This window comes from Hylobates moloch, unplaced genomic scaffold, assembly GCF_009828535.3.
Source record: "Hylobates moloch isolate HMO894 unplaced genomic scaffold, HMol_V3 SCAFFOLD_2, whole genome shotgun sequence".
NCBI lineage: Eukaryota > Metazoa > Chordata > Mammalia > Primates > Hylobatidae > Hylobates > Hylobates moloch.
Window position 1 is genome coordinate 167,861,884 of NW_026652277.1, and position 17,406 is coordinate 167,879,289.

The window sequence follows — 17,406 nt, forward strand, 5'->3', positions numbered from 1 at the left end:
TGGTGGGACTGTAAACTAGTTCAACCATTGTGGAAGTCAGTGTGGCGATTCCTCAGGGATCTCGAACTAGAAATACCATTTGACCCAGCCATCCCATTACTGGGTATATACCCAAAGGACTATAAATCATGCTGCTATAAAGACACATGCACACGTATGTTTATGGCGGCACTATTCACAATAGCGAAGAGTTGGAACCAACCCAAATGTCCAACAACGATAGACTGGATTAAGAAAATGTGGCACATATACACCATGGAATACTATGCAGCCATAAAAAATGATGAGTTCATGTCCTTTGTAGAGACATGGATGAAACTGGAAAACATCATTCTCAGTAAACTATCGCAAGGACAAAAAACCAAACACCACATGTTCTCACTCATAGGTGGGAATTGAACAATGAGAACTCATGGACACAGGAAGGGGAACATCACACTCCGGGGACTGTTGTGGGGTTGGGGGAGGGGGGAGGGACAGCATTAGGAGATATACCTAATGCTAAATGACGAGTTAATGGGTGCAGGAAATCAACATGGCACATGGATACATATGTAACAAACCTGCACATTGTGCACATGTACCCTAAAACCTGAAGTATAATAAAAAAAAAATAATAAAATAAAATTAAATTAAATTTAAAAAAAGAAAAAAAAAGTAGAAGTGAGGGAGTTAGGGGACGATTCTAAATTACAAGAGACTTAAAAGAAAAAAAAAAAGAAATATATATATATTGTCTCAATCCTTGCTTGGTCTCTTGGCTCCTAAACCCCTTGAAGTATCTTTTGTTTGCCAATGAAATGATTGGTGGCTGGGAGCCCCTAGGTAGCTTCAGGATGGGGGGCTGCTTACCAGAATGACCAAGGCAAGATTAGAGGGTTTGGACTCCCAGTCTCAGCCCCCAACCTCCAGAAAGGGGAGAGGGGCTGAAGGTTGAGTTAATCGCCAATTGCCAATGGTAATCATGCTGACATAATGAAGCCTCCGTAAAACCCCAAAGGGTCAGGGTCCAGATGAGCTTCTGAGTAGCTGATGGCGTGGAGAGGGCATGAAAGCTCCATACCCCTTCCCACATGCCTTGCCCTGTGCATCTCTTCCATCTAGCTGTTCATCTGTATCCTTTAAAATATCCTTTACAGGCCAGAGGTGGTGGCTCACACCTGTAATCTCAGCACTTTGGGAGGCTGCGGTGGACAGATGACTTGAGGTCAGGAGTTTGAGACCAGCCTGGCCAAGAGTGAAACCCCGTCTCTACTAAAAATACAAAAATAAGCTGGGCGTGGTGGTGCACACTTGTAATCCCAGCTACTTGGGAGGCTGAGGCATGAGAATTGCTTGAACTCAGGAGGTGGAGGTTGCAGTGTGAGCTGAGACTGCGCCACTGCACTCCAGCCTGGGTGACACAGTGAGACTTCATCTCTAAATAAATAAATAAATAAATGAAATATCCTTTATAATAAATTAGTATTGTAACCAATATGTAGTTTTAATAAAGTAATAAAATTAAAAATGAGTAAACATAAGTAGAGTGTTTCCCTGTGTGCTGGGAGCTGCTCTAGCAAATACATCAAAACCAAGGAAGCGGTCATGGGAACCCCACTTGATAGCCAGTCAGTCAGAAGTACAGGGACTTGCGATTGGTATCTGGGGTGGGGGCAGTCTTGAGGTCTGAGCCCTCCACCTGTGGGATCTGACTCCAATTCCAGGTAGACAGTGTCACAACTGAATTATAGGACATCCAGCTGGTGTCCAGTGGACAATCTGGTGTAAAAGTATTGAGTGGTATGTGACAACAGCAAAAACACTTTGGTTTTGTCGTATATCCCTAATACTATGCTTTTAGGTTATCAGATGATGTTATTACAGATATGACTGGAGATAGAGTTCTTGGTCTTAAGAGTAATATTTCAACTACCTATTATTTACTATTCCTTTCCCATGGAAACTCAGTGAGAATGATAGAACATTATAGGATATTTAATGTTTTTGACATGCAAGCATAATGCAGACCTCTTTGATGGTTGAGATTCTTTTATTAACAGTCAAAAACTTCACACAATTGGAAAATAAATGTTTCTTCAATGAATAATCAAACAAAAATTATCCAGGACCTTATAGGATTTTCAGTATGTACCAGGCTTGATGCACATCTTAGAAGACAGGACATTATCTTGCTGGGATCATTAGGGTATGACTGAAAATGAGAAACAGTAATTTTTAAAACATTTACCTAATAATAGCTTTCCCAAACAGTAGTTCCCCTGAAATTAAAACAGGAAATACAATTTATGTTTATACCTGATTTTAGATGTGACTCAATATACATCAATTTTAACTTTATGGTTTGGTATTACTTTTTTAAAGGCGCTCAATAGAAATTCACATCTCACTTTAAGACCATGAATTTCAAGTTGCAATGAAGTGTACAATAAAGTTGTAATTTTTCAACATCAAAGTTTAATTATTACAAAATAGTTCAAGCAACAGATAGAATTTCAAAAACAGTTTTTACTTTGCTTCCTTGTTTTGCTCTAACACTAATCATGCTAAGGTTTTTGAAGCACAGCTATGACTAGGGCAGGCACTGCTGATTCAGTCACAAAAACCCTTCTTGGATGAACAATACTTGTTCTTTTCAGAAGAAAAGGCAATTTTACTTTTTCTATTTCTATTATGAAAAACAGAGCTAAACAATCTTTTTAAAATTTTTTTGTATTTTTAGTAGAGACAGGGTTTCACCATGTTGGCCAGGCTGGTCTTGAACTCCTTCAAGTGGTCTGCCTGCCTTGGCCTCCCAAAGTGCTGGGATTACAGATGTGAGTCACCCCGCCCAGCCCTAAACAATCTTAAAGTCTCCTTTTCCACCAGATGACTAAAATCTTTAGTTTGTAAATTCCCTTAGTCTCTTAAAATCAATCTATCCGGAAGAGAAGAAAGACAAACTTAGTGAAGAATGCTTCCTCACTCTCTCACCAGAAAGCCAAAGCAAAAATAGAGCCCCATAGAAATTACAACATTGAATATTTTTTAAATCTTAAAGCTTAGTAGGAATCAAAAAGCTTTATATAAGTCAGTAGATCTGCAAACCTTGTTAGTTCAATACAAACCATGATCTAGCAGACAACTTATATTCAAAAGCTCATCTTTCAAAAGGTTCCACCTTCCCCGTCTATTTAAACAGAGTCACGACCTTCTTTAGAGGCAAGCAGTAATCTCACATGACACATAAAAGCTGTTTCACTGTGATACATATATAATGAAAAGTAATCAGTCTCCAAAGTTTTTCCAATCCACAAGCATGCATACACAACACACACAGCTTCGGTACTCTTGTCTCTAATAATTTTTAAAGCCTACTTTTCTAATTGAATTTTAAAAGTACCTTGAATTTAAATTTTTTTTAAACTTCAGTCTTCAATATTGAAACTGCTAAGTTATCCCATTTTTCCATGAAAAAAAAAATAGAAAAATAAACTTGGGGAAAAAAAGAAAAATAAAAAATAAACTTGGGAAAACATTACTAAATAGGTTTAAGAAAAAAGCCTATATAGGCCAGGTGCAGTGGCTCACACCTGTAATCCCAGCACTTTGGGAGGCTGAGCCAGATGGATCACTTGAGGTCAGGAATTAGAGACCACCCTGGCCAACATGGTGACACCCTGTCTCTGCTAAAAATACAAAAATTAGCCAGGCGTGGTAGCATGCACCTGTAATCCCAGCTACTCAGGAGACTGAAGTGGGAGAATCACTTGAACCCGGGAAGTGGAGGTTGCAGTGAGCTGAGATTGCACCACTGTACTCCAGCCTGGGCAACAGAGCAAGACTCTGTCTCCAAAAAAAAAAAAAAAGAGAAGAAAAAAAAAACGCCTATATAAAGAAAATATTCCAAAAGGAGATAAACCTATGTACACAGAGTTGCTCACCCCAGCATTATCTGTAGTAACAATTAGAAACAAATGAAATATTCAAAAACAGCAAATTAGGCAGATGATGAAACAACATGAGAAATGCATGATGATAAGCTAAATATAAAAAAAGATCCCTGCGAGACGGAGCAGGGACCCCTCTTTGGGGTGTGCCAGGGGGATTCCCACAAGCACAGAAATAAAGGAAAATCTTGAGTTCCTTCACTGAAAATTCCAGGCACCCAGCTCGCCCTGAGAAGGGGTCGCTTACCAGCAACCTGATAAGCAAGAAGGTCATAACAGTTTCAAACAATAGCCAGGGAAGTTAGTCACCTAGAGACATCCTTAACACGCGTCCCTGAGCTACTTTTCAGAAACCCAGACCCCCACCAAATGGATTCACACAGACGTCAGATAAGGGGGAACACCAGGGACTAAACTCTGACCTCCATTCTTTGTTCTAACTTTCTTCCTGAGGGGCCTGGTCAGACCTTAATGTTCCTTTCTGCGGATCCCAAGTTTTTAGACAAAGCTTTGCTTCTTTAACCAATCACAAATCAGGGAGTCTTTGAATCCACCATAACCTGTAAGCCTGCCCCCTGCCTACCCCACTTCACCTTTCAGGCCAAACCAATATATAAGCTTCACGTAGTGATTTACAATTTTGGTATACAGCCATACCACCCTGAAGGCACCCAATCTCGACTAATTTACAATTTTGCCTTTAACTTCTGCTTTCCTGAAATTTACCACTGCCTTTAAAAACTCTAGCTTGTAGGTCATCATGGAGATTGGGTCTTAAGCATGAGCTGCCCAATTCTCCTTGCTTGGTGCCCTGCAAATAAGCATCCTCCTTTCTACTGCTGCAAAAACCACCTTTTTGCAGTTTTGCTGTTGAAGTTTGCCTTTACTGTGCAGGTGAGCAAACCCCAGTTCAGTTCACCTGCTACATTTAAACAGTATACAGCTCTATTTGCAAAAACTATATAGGAACATTTGACCATAACAAAAACCACTGGGTGACATCTACCAGAAGTATCACTGCAGAGGATTACTTGACAAAAAGTGCAATTTTCTATAGAAAGCCGAGTGTTTCCCTTGGGAAAGTGTTAATATTTTATTGTTAAGTAACTGGGGCAAAAGACTAGATTTTCTAAAACTGCAATAGAATAGGATTAGAAAGGCATCCCTACAAGTCCCCAAAGTATAGGGATGGAATATTTTTGATGGTTTTATAATGACAATTATAATTTAGTTCTCTGAAGAAAATGTCCAATCAGATTCAATCACACAAAGCATTTACTATTTTCAATCACTTGCCCAATAACAAAATGTTTAGTAAGAAATTATTCAGAACATTAAGTTGTTTATGAAATATGTGACTAAGCAACATCAAGAAATACTACAATAGAGCAGCTTACTGTATTCTGCAGTACTCTATACCACTACAAAAATAGTCATAAAGAGCTTAACATACTCAGTATGATCGTGGTTTACTTTTTGCAAGCCATGTATCTTTCGGTTACATTCTCCCAGTTGATTACATTCCAAATAGCTTTTAGATAATCAGGCCTGACATTTTTATACTGAAGGTAGTAAGCGTGCTCCCACACATCAATCCCCAGCAGTGGAATAAGGCCTGTTAGAAAGAAGGGGAAAAAGAACAAACCATCAGTTTCAGTCTAAAACATTGCATCTTCTCAATTTCAACTTTTATTATCCCACCCACACAAAATTACCCTTTGTAACAATCTCATTCACTTGTTTTTTTATATAAGTAGGAAATCTAGGTAAGAATGAATATTCCTATAAAATATTTTTAATTTACTGTTTACAAAGAAAATGTGACAAATACAATAAAATAGACTTGGGAAAATTAATAACAGTACTTTAATAGCTATTCTTAAAAATACCAACAAATTCATTCAAGAGCCAATTCCCAGCCTTCCTCATGGTGGTCTTAGGAGCAGCAGGAAGGCTGTGTTGCATCTGTGGGAGCAGGAAGAGGCCCATGAGAACCTCCTCCAAAGGGTCTGGGCACTCATAGGGGTTTACGAGAAACCAGCTCTGCTCCCCAAGGCTAATTTTAATCTATGGGAATACAGAGCAGTTGGAAGACACAGTGTTTTCAGAAATTAAGTGAGGTAAATGAAGAATTTAGTTCTATCTGTAAAACATCCATTTAAAAAAACTCTCGGGCTGGGCGCAGTGGCTCAGGCCTGTAATCCCAGCACTTTGGGAGGCCGAGGCAGGCAGATCTCTTGAGGTCAGGAGTTCAAGACCAGCCTGGCCAACATGGTGAAACCCCATCTCTACTAAAAATACAAAAAATTAGCCTGGCGAGGTGACAGGCGCCTGTAATCCCAGCTACTCAGGAAGCTGACGCAGGAGAATTGCTTGAACGCGGGAGGCGGAGGTTGCAGTGAGGCAAGATTGCGCCACTGCACTCCAGCCTAGGCAACAGAGACTCCATCACGCACACACAAAAACACTCAAAATAAATTATAGCTCTCTCTATGAAAACAATTCTTAACCGGTATGTCTTGATCAGTTGTGAGGGAGGTCATTAATAATTTATTATTAATAATTTCAAGTAGCAAAATTTATTAATGATTTTTATAAACAAAAGGCCATGATATTCCCTTATTTTCCTTCTAATGTGCTTTCCACAGGGAGAGGAAGGAGTGTAGCTGGGACTCACTTACAAATATCAGCCTTTCCTGTCATGTAGCTCTATAAATAACCTGACTCTACAGATCGGTGCTCACAATTTTTCTGTGGCTTTTATAAATTGTTATGCCATTTCACTGTCCCAAAAGAGCTGTTCAGATTCTGCCAAAATCTGAGTCTATCCTGGGAAGTGAGACACAGAGCAAGAGTATTCTGATATCAGGGGTAGAAGAAGAGGCAGAGAATGACTGTTGTTGATGTGAAGGTATCACTTTAAGTTCAAAGTCCCAAACCTCTGCCAGACAACTCATGGCTCTATTTCCCATACTCTTCAGTGACATTTTTTAAATCCAATTAGGCTCAACAGCAGAAAAGTATTTGGTGAGCTCAGCCTGGCACTTCCAAGCCAAATATTTTCATATACTCTACCAAAGAGCCCCAGAAAGGCAGAAGGTCTGGAAACCTGAGATCTGGTCCCAGTTTAACCTCAAATGCTCAGCAGAGGAGGTAACAGTACGAGCTCTGAAATCAGTCTCCACTTATATTTCTTTTCCTCACTCTTGTTCTATAGCTAATTTTTTTTATTTTAGTATATATAATTATCTAAGCTGATACTAATTCTCTGTAGAATGCAGCAGGGTTAATAAGTAAAACATTTGGCTGGGCGTGGTGGCTCATGCCTGTAATCCCAGCACTTCGGGAGGCCGAGGCAGGCAGATACCTGAGGTCAGGAGTTCAAGACCACCCTGGCCAACACGGTAAAACCCTGTCTCTACTAAAAACACAAAAATTAGCCAGGCATGGTGGTATGTGCCTGCAATCCCAGATATTTGGGAGGCTGAGGCAGAAGAATCGCTTGAACCCGGGAGGCTGAGGCAGAAGAATCGCTTGAACCCAGGAGGCGGAGGTTGCAGTGAGCCGAGATCGCACCACTGCACTCTAGCCTGGGCAACAGTGAGATCTGTCTCAAAAAAAATAAAAATAAAACATTTTTGTTAATGTACCTATAAAATTATGTGTACTTAATTTTATGAAATATCAGGACTTCTAAAACATTTTTACTTACACAAGACTCTGGGTGTTATCTGTTAAGATTTGCAAATTATTACATGTTCGTAAGTTAAAACACTGTTTAGTTTTCCTTATTTCTAGTTGAATGCTTTACAATAGAGCATCTCTCCCAAATGAAATCACAATTTTTAAATCTAACCTGTTGTTCCTTGCAGTGGATCCTGATTCGGACAAGCAGCAATTTGTAAGTGTCCCCGTTCCTTATTGAAACCAAGCCAACCCCAACCTGAGCCTTGCACACCAACAGATGCAGCCGTCAGCTTCTCCTTAAACTTGTCAAAGGAACCAAAGTCACGTTTGATGGCTTCCAGCAACTCCCCTATTAAAAAATCCAAAAACACCCACAAATGAACAGATTTCAACAATTACAATAAAATGTTGTATTACATGTATTAAAATATTTTTGTCATAGAGCCCAAGAAATTAGACAACATCAGAATGTGACACCTGGATCTAAGTTTCACAATTTTAATTCCCCTTTTTTTTGTTTTTTATAAATTCAACTTGGTTTTTTTGGTTTTTTTTTTTTTGTTTTTTTTTTTTTCAGTTTTTATCTTTTGAGACGGAGTTTCACTCTTGTTGCCCAGGCTAGAGTGCAATGCCATGATCTCAGCTCACTGCAATCTCTGCCTCCCAGGTTCAAGCGATTCTCCTGCCTCAGCCTCCTGAGTAGCTGGGATTACAGGCATGCGCCACCACACCCGGCTAATTTTGTGTTTTTGGTAGAGACAGGGTTTCTCCATGTTGGTCAGGCTGGTCTCAAACTCCCAACCTCAGGTGATCCACCCGCCTCGGCCTCCCAAATGCTGGAAATACAGGCGTGAGCCACCACGCCCAGTTCAAATTTTATTTTAAATTCAGAGGGTACATGCACAGGTTTGTTACATGGGTATCATATGATGCTGAGGTCTGGGGTGCAATTGATCCCATCACCCAGGTAGTGAGCTTAGTATACAACAGTTTTTCACCCCCTCCCCTTCTTTCTCCCTCCCAGGTCTGTCCCCAGTGTCTGTTGTAGCCATCTTTATATCCATAAGTACTCCATGTTTAGCTTCCACTTGGAAGTGAGATGTGGTATTTGGTTTTCTGTTCCTGGGTTAATTTGCTTAGGATAATAGCCTCCAGCTGCGTAGTTCACATTTTTTTAATGAATCATGTTAGAGGGATTTCCCCACTCACTGTACTATTTTCGTTAGGAAAGAAATACTACTTTGTTAGCTTTTTCTTTTCCCTGAATAAAAAATTTTCCTTTGACTTCTACCCTCCTTCTTCTATGTCTCCATTTGGGAATAAAGCTATTGTTCTTCTCCAAGGCAGCCCAGCTCTTCCTGTCTTGATGGGCAGTTTTCTCTACGACTGAACTAAGGGTATACTTTAAGAGCTATAATCCTTTTATTCTGTAGCAATACAGAATATAATTCTAGATTAGTCACATCAACTAAATCAACTGAGTCAAAATCTCACTTCTCTTATTCTATGGGTTTAAAAGTAATCATCTTTGTAAGCACAAATGTTGGAATGTGGTACAGATTTAAAAAAATGGCAGCATACCAAAACCATTGGTTGCATATGAATATATCTGATATTCTGGTAACTGACAAAACTTCAAAAGTATTAACTGATAGTCTAGAAGACTGAACTCAAAAAAAAAATAAGTTGGCCGGGTGCAGTGGCTCACACCTGTAATCTCAGTACTTTGGGAGGCTGAGGCAGGTGGATCACCTGAGGTCAGGAGTTCGAAACCAGCCTGACCAACATGGAGAAACTCCTCTCTACTAAAAATACAAAAAAATTAGCCAGGCATGGTGGCAGGCACCTATAATCCCAGCTACTCGGGAGGCTGAGGCAGAGAATCGCTTGAACCCGGGATGGGCGGAGGCTGCAGTGAGCCAAGATCAAGCCACTTCATTGTAGCCTGGGTGAAAGAGCTAAACTCCATCTCCAAAATAATAATAAATAAAAACAAAAATAAAGAAAAAGTTGCCCAGTTTCCCATGCTTACTCCCCTCATTCATCATTACCTTAAAATGAAATTGCTTACTTCAAGTGCATAAGATAGGCTGTCTTCCATAACACTGATTAAAAATGAACAATAAAACCACAGAAACTTAGGGTGCATATCCGGAGCCCAGAAACAAGAGAGAAGAACTACATTTATGCCTCATGCCTCCCTGGGTGAGGAAGATAATTAAAGTCATCTGGGCCTCCACAAGCTACACAGGAAGTCAAGGAAACAGTGATAGTGAACAAGACCATCTAGCCCTGTACTCTCCTCATTCCCTGAACACTTTTAAAAAATACCCAGAAAACCTAATTTCCTGGAACAACTGACTTTTTATCAGTTAGGAAGAGTGAAAAATAGCAAATGACACTATAATTTAATTCTCAAACCACCACCATTGTTACCCCTGTATCACATAGATGAAAAAAGGTACAGACGGTTAACTATCTAATCCAGGCCCTAGAAACTAGTAAACAGAAAGTTCATCTTCTCTAGGCTGGGCGCGGTGGCTCATGTCCATACCACAGCACTTTGGGAGGCGGAGGTGGGCGGATCACTTGAGGCCAGGAGTTCGAGACCAGCCTGGCCAACATAGTGAAACCCTGTCTCTACTAAAAATATAAAAATTAGCAGGGAGTGATGCCACATGCCTGTAATCCCAGCTACTTGGGTGGCTGAGGCACGAGAATTGCATGAACCTGAAAGGCAGAGGTTGCAGTGAGCCGAGATCGCACCACTGCACTCCAGCCTGGGCGACTGTAAGACTCTGTCTCAAAAAAAAAAGAAAGTTCATAAAACAAAGTTTCTCAGTCTTTCCCTAATATGAAGTACCATCCAGAAACCAGAAGGCGGAGTTGATGTGATACTCTATGTGTGCATGAACATAAAATCTTATGACATAACTCCATGAATGCATTCTTTATTCCTACTTATGTCCTTTTGAAAGTTACAACTTTTATCGTACTCGTTGTTATGAAAAATATGCCACTATGATACCTCTGGTAAGAATAAGGTAACTTAGGCCGGGCATGGTGGCTCATGCCTATAATCCCAGCACTTTGGGAGGCCAAGGTGGGCAGATCACAAGGTCAGGAGTTCAAGACCAGCCTGACCAACATGGTGAAACCTCATCTCTACTAAAAATGCAAAAATTAGCCAGGCGTGGTGGCGGGCACCTGTAATCTCAGCTACTCGGGAGGCTGAGGCAGGAGAATCGCTTGAACCCAGGAAGCGGAGGTTGCAGTGAGCCAAGACTGCACCACTGTACTCCAGCCTGGGCAACAAGAGCAAAACTGTGTCTCGAAAACAAACAAACAAACAAAAAACAAAACAAAAAAACAAGTATAAGGTAACTTAAGTAAATCAACAATCGATTCCTACTGTGCACAAAATGTAGATAAGGGTGCACCAATATATACCAACCTTTGGGTTCTCCACCACCGTTAGGGCTGAGGTTTGTCCAGAAAATGCTATGATTGATATGACCACCACCATTAAACTTCAGTGCAGGCTGAAGAGCTATCTGGGCTGTAACATCTCCTGAAAAGTTAAAATGCAAACACATTTTTTTAAATAACTCCTACTTTTTCAACCACTGTATACATTATATTTTTTTCTTTGTAAGCTATTAGATAATGGGACCAGCTTATCTATAAGATCCCTGTTTGTCCTAAAATTCAGCAACCCCCTGCCCCAAAATTATTTGTTCCAGACCTGCTGAACAACTGATGAAGGACCTAACAGAGGTGGAAAAGCTAGAAAATTCACTCCTGGCTGCTAGGCTCAGGGTTCTCTTAGATAGAAGAGATTTCAGGAAATGAAATACCGAAGAGGACAACCAAATAAAATAATAGAATGCTAAAATGTATGGCTCAACATACAGACTGTACAGAAAACCTTCAACTCTCATTTTCAAGACAGACAACCATTCATTGGGAAATACCTCCAAGCCACATTAACAAGAAACTCAACATACTCAAAATTGAACTCCTGATGTTCAATCCCAAACTTAGTCCTCCTATTGTCCTCCCCATCTCAGTAAATGCCAGCTCTGTCCCTCAGGACATCCTTGGGAACCTGATGTCATTTTTGACTCCTCTCCCTTCACCCCACATCCAATCCACCAGCATATCCATTAGCAAAGCCAGTTCTACCTTTAAAATACATCCAATCTATATAAAAGCACACAGAGAAAAATAAAAGAAAAAAAAACACAAGCAGAACCTAATCCCTTCTCCCTAACTTTACTGCCACCTCACTGGGACAGAGGACCAGTATCTCCCACTGCACTGGTGCCACTATCCCCTCAGTTTTGGGGGGTGGGGGTGGGCCTTGCCCCCTCCAAAGGCTCCCCTTCTCACTGAAGCGAACCCTAGGTGTTTACACTCAGCTACTCTTACTACCAAGAGGCGCTGCACTTGACCCCCGTCATTGAGCATGTGCTCACCCGGCTGCAGCCACACTGACCTTTTTGCACTCACATGACCAACTCAGATGTTCCCCTCAAGGCCAGCTGAGCACTGCTGCCTCTGCTGAACACTCTTCCCCAAGACAGTCTCAAGCTGCATTCCTGTTCCTCCTTCAAGTCTCCATTGAAACATCAAGCCCATCAGTGAAGCCTTCTCTAGCCACCATACATGAATTAGCCATTCCCTGCCACCCCTCCAAGACCCTTTACTCCTTCTCAATAGGCCCTGTAACTCCTGGCATACTGCATGGGTACCTTGCCAAACAAGTAGGCAAAATAAAATATTCTTTTCTATGCCTTCAAGAAGCTACAGATTAAATGAATTATTAATATTAGAAAAAAATGGAAATCCTCTTGTTTAATAAATATTTTGTGCATATTATCCACAAGATACCAAGAGAAGCAAAGTAAAGGACACAGAGACCCACTGAGAGCTTTGCTCTCAAGGAGCTTACATTTTGGAAAAAGTTCTCGACTGCTGTTCTGAAAGTGTATATTAAGAACGTATGTCTGGGCCGGGTGCAGTGGCTCACGCCTGTAATTCCAGCACTTTGGGAGGCCAAGGCGGGCAGATCTCTTCAGGTCAGGGTTTCAAGACCAGCCTGGCCAACATGATGAAACCCTGTCTCCACTAAAAATACAGAAATTAGCCAGGTATGGTGGTGCATGCCTATAATCCCAGCTACTCAGGAGCATGAGGCAGGAGAATGGCTTGAACCCAGGAGGCAGAGGTTGCAATGAACCAAGATCACGCCACTGCACTCCAGCCTGGGCGACAGGGCAATACTCCATCACAAAAAAAAAAAAAAAAAAGAAAAAGAAAAAAAGGTACATACAAGGCCAGGTGAAGTGGCTCACACCTGTAATCCCAGCACTTTGGGAGGCTGAGGTGGGCAGATCACTTGAGGTCAGGAGTTCCAGACCAGCCTGGCTGACATGGAAAAACCCTGTCTCTACTAAAAAACCCACAAAAAGTAGCCAGACATGGTGGCATATGCCTGTAATCCCAGCTACTCAGGAGGCTGAGGCAGGAGAATTGCTTGAACCCAGGAGGCGGAGGTTGCAGTGAGCCGAGATCACATCACTACACTCCAACCTGGGGAACAGACCGAGATTCTGTCAAAAAAAAAAAGTATGTCTGACTAGGCACGGTGGCTCACGCCTGTAATCCCAGCACTCTGGAAGGCCGAGGTGCGTGGATGGGGGAGCCCAGGAATTCAAAAGCAGCCTGGGCAACATAGTGTGACCCCGTCTATTTAGATAAAATTTAGATAAAATTTAAAAAAAATTTTTTTAAAAAGAACATACGTAGGCAATGCTGCTTTCTGAAAAAGCTCCAGTTGTTTAGCGATTCAGAAAGGAGGACAGAACCAACTGATATCTGAATACACAGCTAATCTCAAAGGGTTTTTTAAAGACATCAACTTTTTTTTTCCTTTGCTAGGTTTATAAATAGTTTTTTTATAGATCTGTGTTTCCCTTTTTAAATTTTCTTGAGAGTCACCCTAAAAATAGATGTAAGTTTTCTATTGTTTTTTAATAAATCAATAGTAACTAAATTTTTAAAATGGGAAAGATACATGCTTAATGAGAGATAATTTAATAATCTTAACATCTTACAGTTTGCTTACTCATTTTAAAATTAATAAAAATTGAGGGCTTAAAATCTGCTTTTAAGAACACTTTTCTGAAATTCAACATTTTATTTGGTTTCAGTTTAGTTTCTGCCTCAAATAATAATAAAAGTCAAATGCTTTTGGTTGAAAAATATTCATATTAGTCAGTTAAATGTGATGAGATTATGACATTGTTTTACCTTTTTTCTCCAAGTTTTCAAACATGAAAATCTAACTTTTTAATAATTTTAAAAATATGTTTAAGTAAAAGAAAGCTCTGCAGGTACTCAATCACTTATAAACAATATAGTACAATATAATAAAAAGCTCTTTTCCAGTGGGTTGTATTACATAAGTAAGGCTCTGATTCCACAAGTAAAGGACTGAAATTAAGTTGTTTTTAAAATACTGAAGAGAAAGGTTCCCGGGTGTCAGATGTTGCCTTACAGGAAGTACTTGCACAACTGGGGTATTCCCCAGTCTCTCCCCATTACATGTTTCCCAAATTTGTTATTTCCTAAATCACGGGGCCTTTTCCCGTAATTCAAGGTTCATCTGTCTCAAGTAAATCTTCCAGAATGTGGTAACTTCCTCCTCCTTTAGTCATTTACTTCAAACACAATCAGGCTGAAATACTGCATTTTTCCACTAGATGCCTCCAGTCAACAAGATGTGACTGTCTAAAAATTACTCAACAAATTTCATAACCCCGAAATTCAAAACATTTAAGGAAAAGTAAACATTTTTTACTACGTAGCTTACCAAGCAATACAGAGAGTCTAAAAAACATGACTATCGATTATCTTCCTTGTGCAAACCACTAACGAATAGATTAAAAGGACAATACTATTTTGTAAAAAACATTAAAACATAACATTCCCATACACACCCCCAAAAGGCACAGACTCAAAAAGTCCACATACCCCTGGTTTTATCAACCGAGCTCTTGAGAAAAAAAAGTTAACACCATATATTTTAATTGCATTACAAATATGAGTAAATAGTAAATAAAAACAAGCCTGTTTCAGTTTCCCACTAAAGGGCTATTTTCCTTGTGAACTTTGACCCCTAAGTGACATCAAGAAAAGTATCAAGTCTAAAGATCCTGAACTGTTCCACAGTTAGGTTACTGCTTTTTTGGTAACGCACACCATAATGGTGTGCCTCCTCCTCTCCCACCTGAAGTCAACATGTGGGCTCAGTGAAGCTTCACCTGCAGGGTAGCTGGGGATGCAGGGAGTCTCCGAGTCCTAGGCTGGACTCCCGACCCCGTTTGCTCTCAGGAAGATGACAAGGACCATGGTTCCTAGCACGGAGTAGTGTCCTCCTGTCTCCCACCTTCAGTGTGACCTGGCAGCAAGGCGCCACTCCCGCTTGTATCAGGAGGTGACCCTGACACTCAGAGACACCTGCGGACCCGATGATATCTGGGCCACCAGTGGACAGGCGCTCTCAGCCCTCCTGCAAACGGCTGGCACACCCACCTGAGAGACCAAACATTTCCCCAAAGCACATTATATAAGAACAATTTCAATTTGCAAAAAAAAAAAAAAAAAAAAAGAGTGACACAGTAGAGCTTTCTTTTCAGGCCCTACAATTCACCAGTGCTGGCAATATGGGTAACGGAATGTGGCTCACAACAGTAAGGCAAGCTCCTTCGCAGGACCCCAAGTTCCCTGACATGACAGAAGTGTGTTCAAACCCATCGAGGCACTCCTTCTACAATGAGGTAGACCATGTGTTTAAAAGAGAGACTATCGTGCCTGGAAAACTCGGAACCGGTACAAAAACGAAGCGGGTTCTCCTCCACGGAGAGGCCCGTCAGTATGGGGCCTGGCTCCCAGGGGTCGCCTCTGCCGGGGACTGCCTCCCGCCCCTCAGCCTGGAACCTACCCTTGGCCAGCGCCTCCTGGTACTTCTCCTCGGTGACGTTCAGGTTGTTCACGTAGGCCGCGTGGTGCTTGCTGTGGTGCAGCTGCATGATCTGCGCGTTGATGTGAGGCTCCAGGGCGCCGTAGTCGTAGGGCAGGTCGGGAAGGCTGTGCTTCTGCCTGGAGCCCAGATACCCCAAAGCCGGCGCCAGCTGCCTGCTGGTGCTGAAGACGCGAAAGCACAGCCCGGTCAGTCAGCGCCGCGGGACCGTCTACGCAGGCTGGGCTGCCGAGGAACGGCAGCGCGCGGCGTCCCCCGAGTCCCCGCGTCCCCTCCCTGCGGATCCCCACTCCAGCCGCCGCGCCGGGCACTCCCGGGAGAACCGCCCGCAGGTGCCCCGGCCCCGCCAGGCCCGGTGCGGCCACTGTCGCCATTGCCGCGGAGGCCCTGCCGGCCGCGAGCCCCTTCGCCCTTGGGGCCGTGACCGGGTCCCCTTTCGTCTCACCCGCACACTGCCCGGCTCAACATGCTGCTAGTGCTGGTGCTGGTGCTACCGCTGATGCCGCCGAGCTGCTGAAGCCGCTGCCAAGGACGCCACAGCCACAAGTGCCGCTCCTGCGCCGCCCGCGGGCCTTAAGAAAGCGCGGGGAGCAGCGCCGCGACCCCAGCTGAGCCGCAAGGGCACCGCCGCCCCGCCCCCTCGCGGGGCCCGCCCCGCGCCCGCCGCGCCCAACCCCGGGGGCGCCCTGCGTGCCTGTCCCGCCCGCCCGCGCTTGCCGTACACCCCGCGCCCAGGGCACGGGAGAAAGGAGGCTGCAGGCTAGCCTCGGCCTCGGCAACCTCGCTGCCTGTCTGCCGTATTTGGGTGGCGCGCGGCCGAAGGGAGGCGGCCCCTGCCCCCGTGGAGTTGGTACGGCCCGGAGGCCGTGCCTCCGGCTCCGCCCCCTGCGGCTGCCGGCGAGGATCGCGCTGCACGAGGCGGCTGCGGCGCCTGCCTCTGAGCTTTGGTTGCGCTGCGGGGGGGCCGCGGGGTTCCAGAGGCCTCACTGCGAAAAGACCTTCGTACCCTCCCAGGGCCCCCGTGGCCGTTCCTAGGGAAGACGGGGCCTAGCTGCTGGTCAGCGCCGCCCAGCCGGCCTATGAGCTGAGGGTAGAGCCAGCGCCCTTCCAACACGAATTCAGTACTCTTTCGCCGTACCCTTGCTTTGCAAGTAAGCCGACCTTGGGCCCTACTCCAGGACAGGAGGCACACAGGCTTTGTCCTCATTGGCTGCGTAAGAGCAGTTCTTGGACACCCACGACGTGCCCGAGACTGCAGGCAGGATTTGCACACATTTATCTTTATTTTTACCCCTAGGGTTGGTATTATTGATCTAGTAACAATGAAATCCTCTGAGGTTAAGCAGCTTCTCTTGGGCACAGTTACTAAGTGAGTCAGGACTAGTTCCTACTTTCCTCACTACTAAGTAAGCCCTGGCAGTCATGTTTTGTGTGTTTACAGTGACTCTGTGAACCAACTGTTCAGGATAACATAAAAGGACAACAGAGGATTCTTTCCTGCGCTGTCTTGTAGCCTAGTAAGCTGTTAAGTATCAAGTGCTTTCTCAACAGTTAAACAACAATCCTGAATGGTGTGAATCTTCCATGTGTAGAGGTTGGGAAATCTACACTGCCATTGGCGGGAGTTGCCCCTTTATTGAAGAGAATATGATGGACGGTAGCAGGTGCTGAACTGTTTCCGTTGCTTCTTGCAACCCCTGTACAGCCCTCCCAAGGATGACTAGGCTTCGGGTAAGTGGAATG

General features: G+C 43.2%; 1 protein-coding gene across 1 annotated transcript; it reads right to left on the reverse strand.

Moving 5' to 3' along the window:
- Positions 1-1,961: 1,961 nt before the first annotated feature.
- Positions 1,962-16,294, reverse strand: SOD2 (superoxide dismutase 2). Its single transcript, XM_032161774.2, has 6 exons — positions 16,109-16,294; positions 15,625-15,827; positions 11,071-11,187; positions 7,786-7,965; positions 5,383-5,544; positions 1,962-2,194 (listed from the first exon to the last, which is right to left on the reverse strand). The coding sequence occupies exons 1-5, from the start codon at positions 16,129-16,131 to the stop codon at positions 5,399-5,401; spliced, it is 669 nt and encodes a 222-aa protein (XP_032017665.1). The 5' UTR covers positions 16,132-16,294; the 3' UTR covers positions 1,962-2,194; positions 5,383-5,398.
- Positions 16,295-17,406: the final 1,112 nt, after the last annotated feature.

Excerpts from the sequence above, each read along its gene's own strand:
- SOD2 (XM_032161774.2), bottom strand. The coding sequence starts at position 16,131 with ATGTTGAGCCGGGCAGTGTGCGG. Across the intron at positions 11,188-15,624 it reads CCAGGAGGCGCTGGCCAAGG|GAGATGTTACAGCCCAGATA; the intron begins GTAGGTTCCAGG and ends TTAACTTTTCAG. Across the intron at positions 5,545-7,785 it reads TCCACTGCAAGGAACAACAG|GCCTTATTCCACTGCTGGGG; the intron begins GTTAGATTTAAA and ends TCTTTCTAACAG.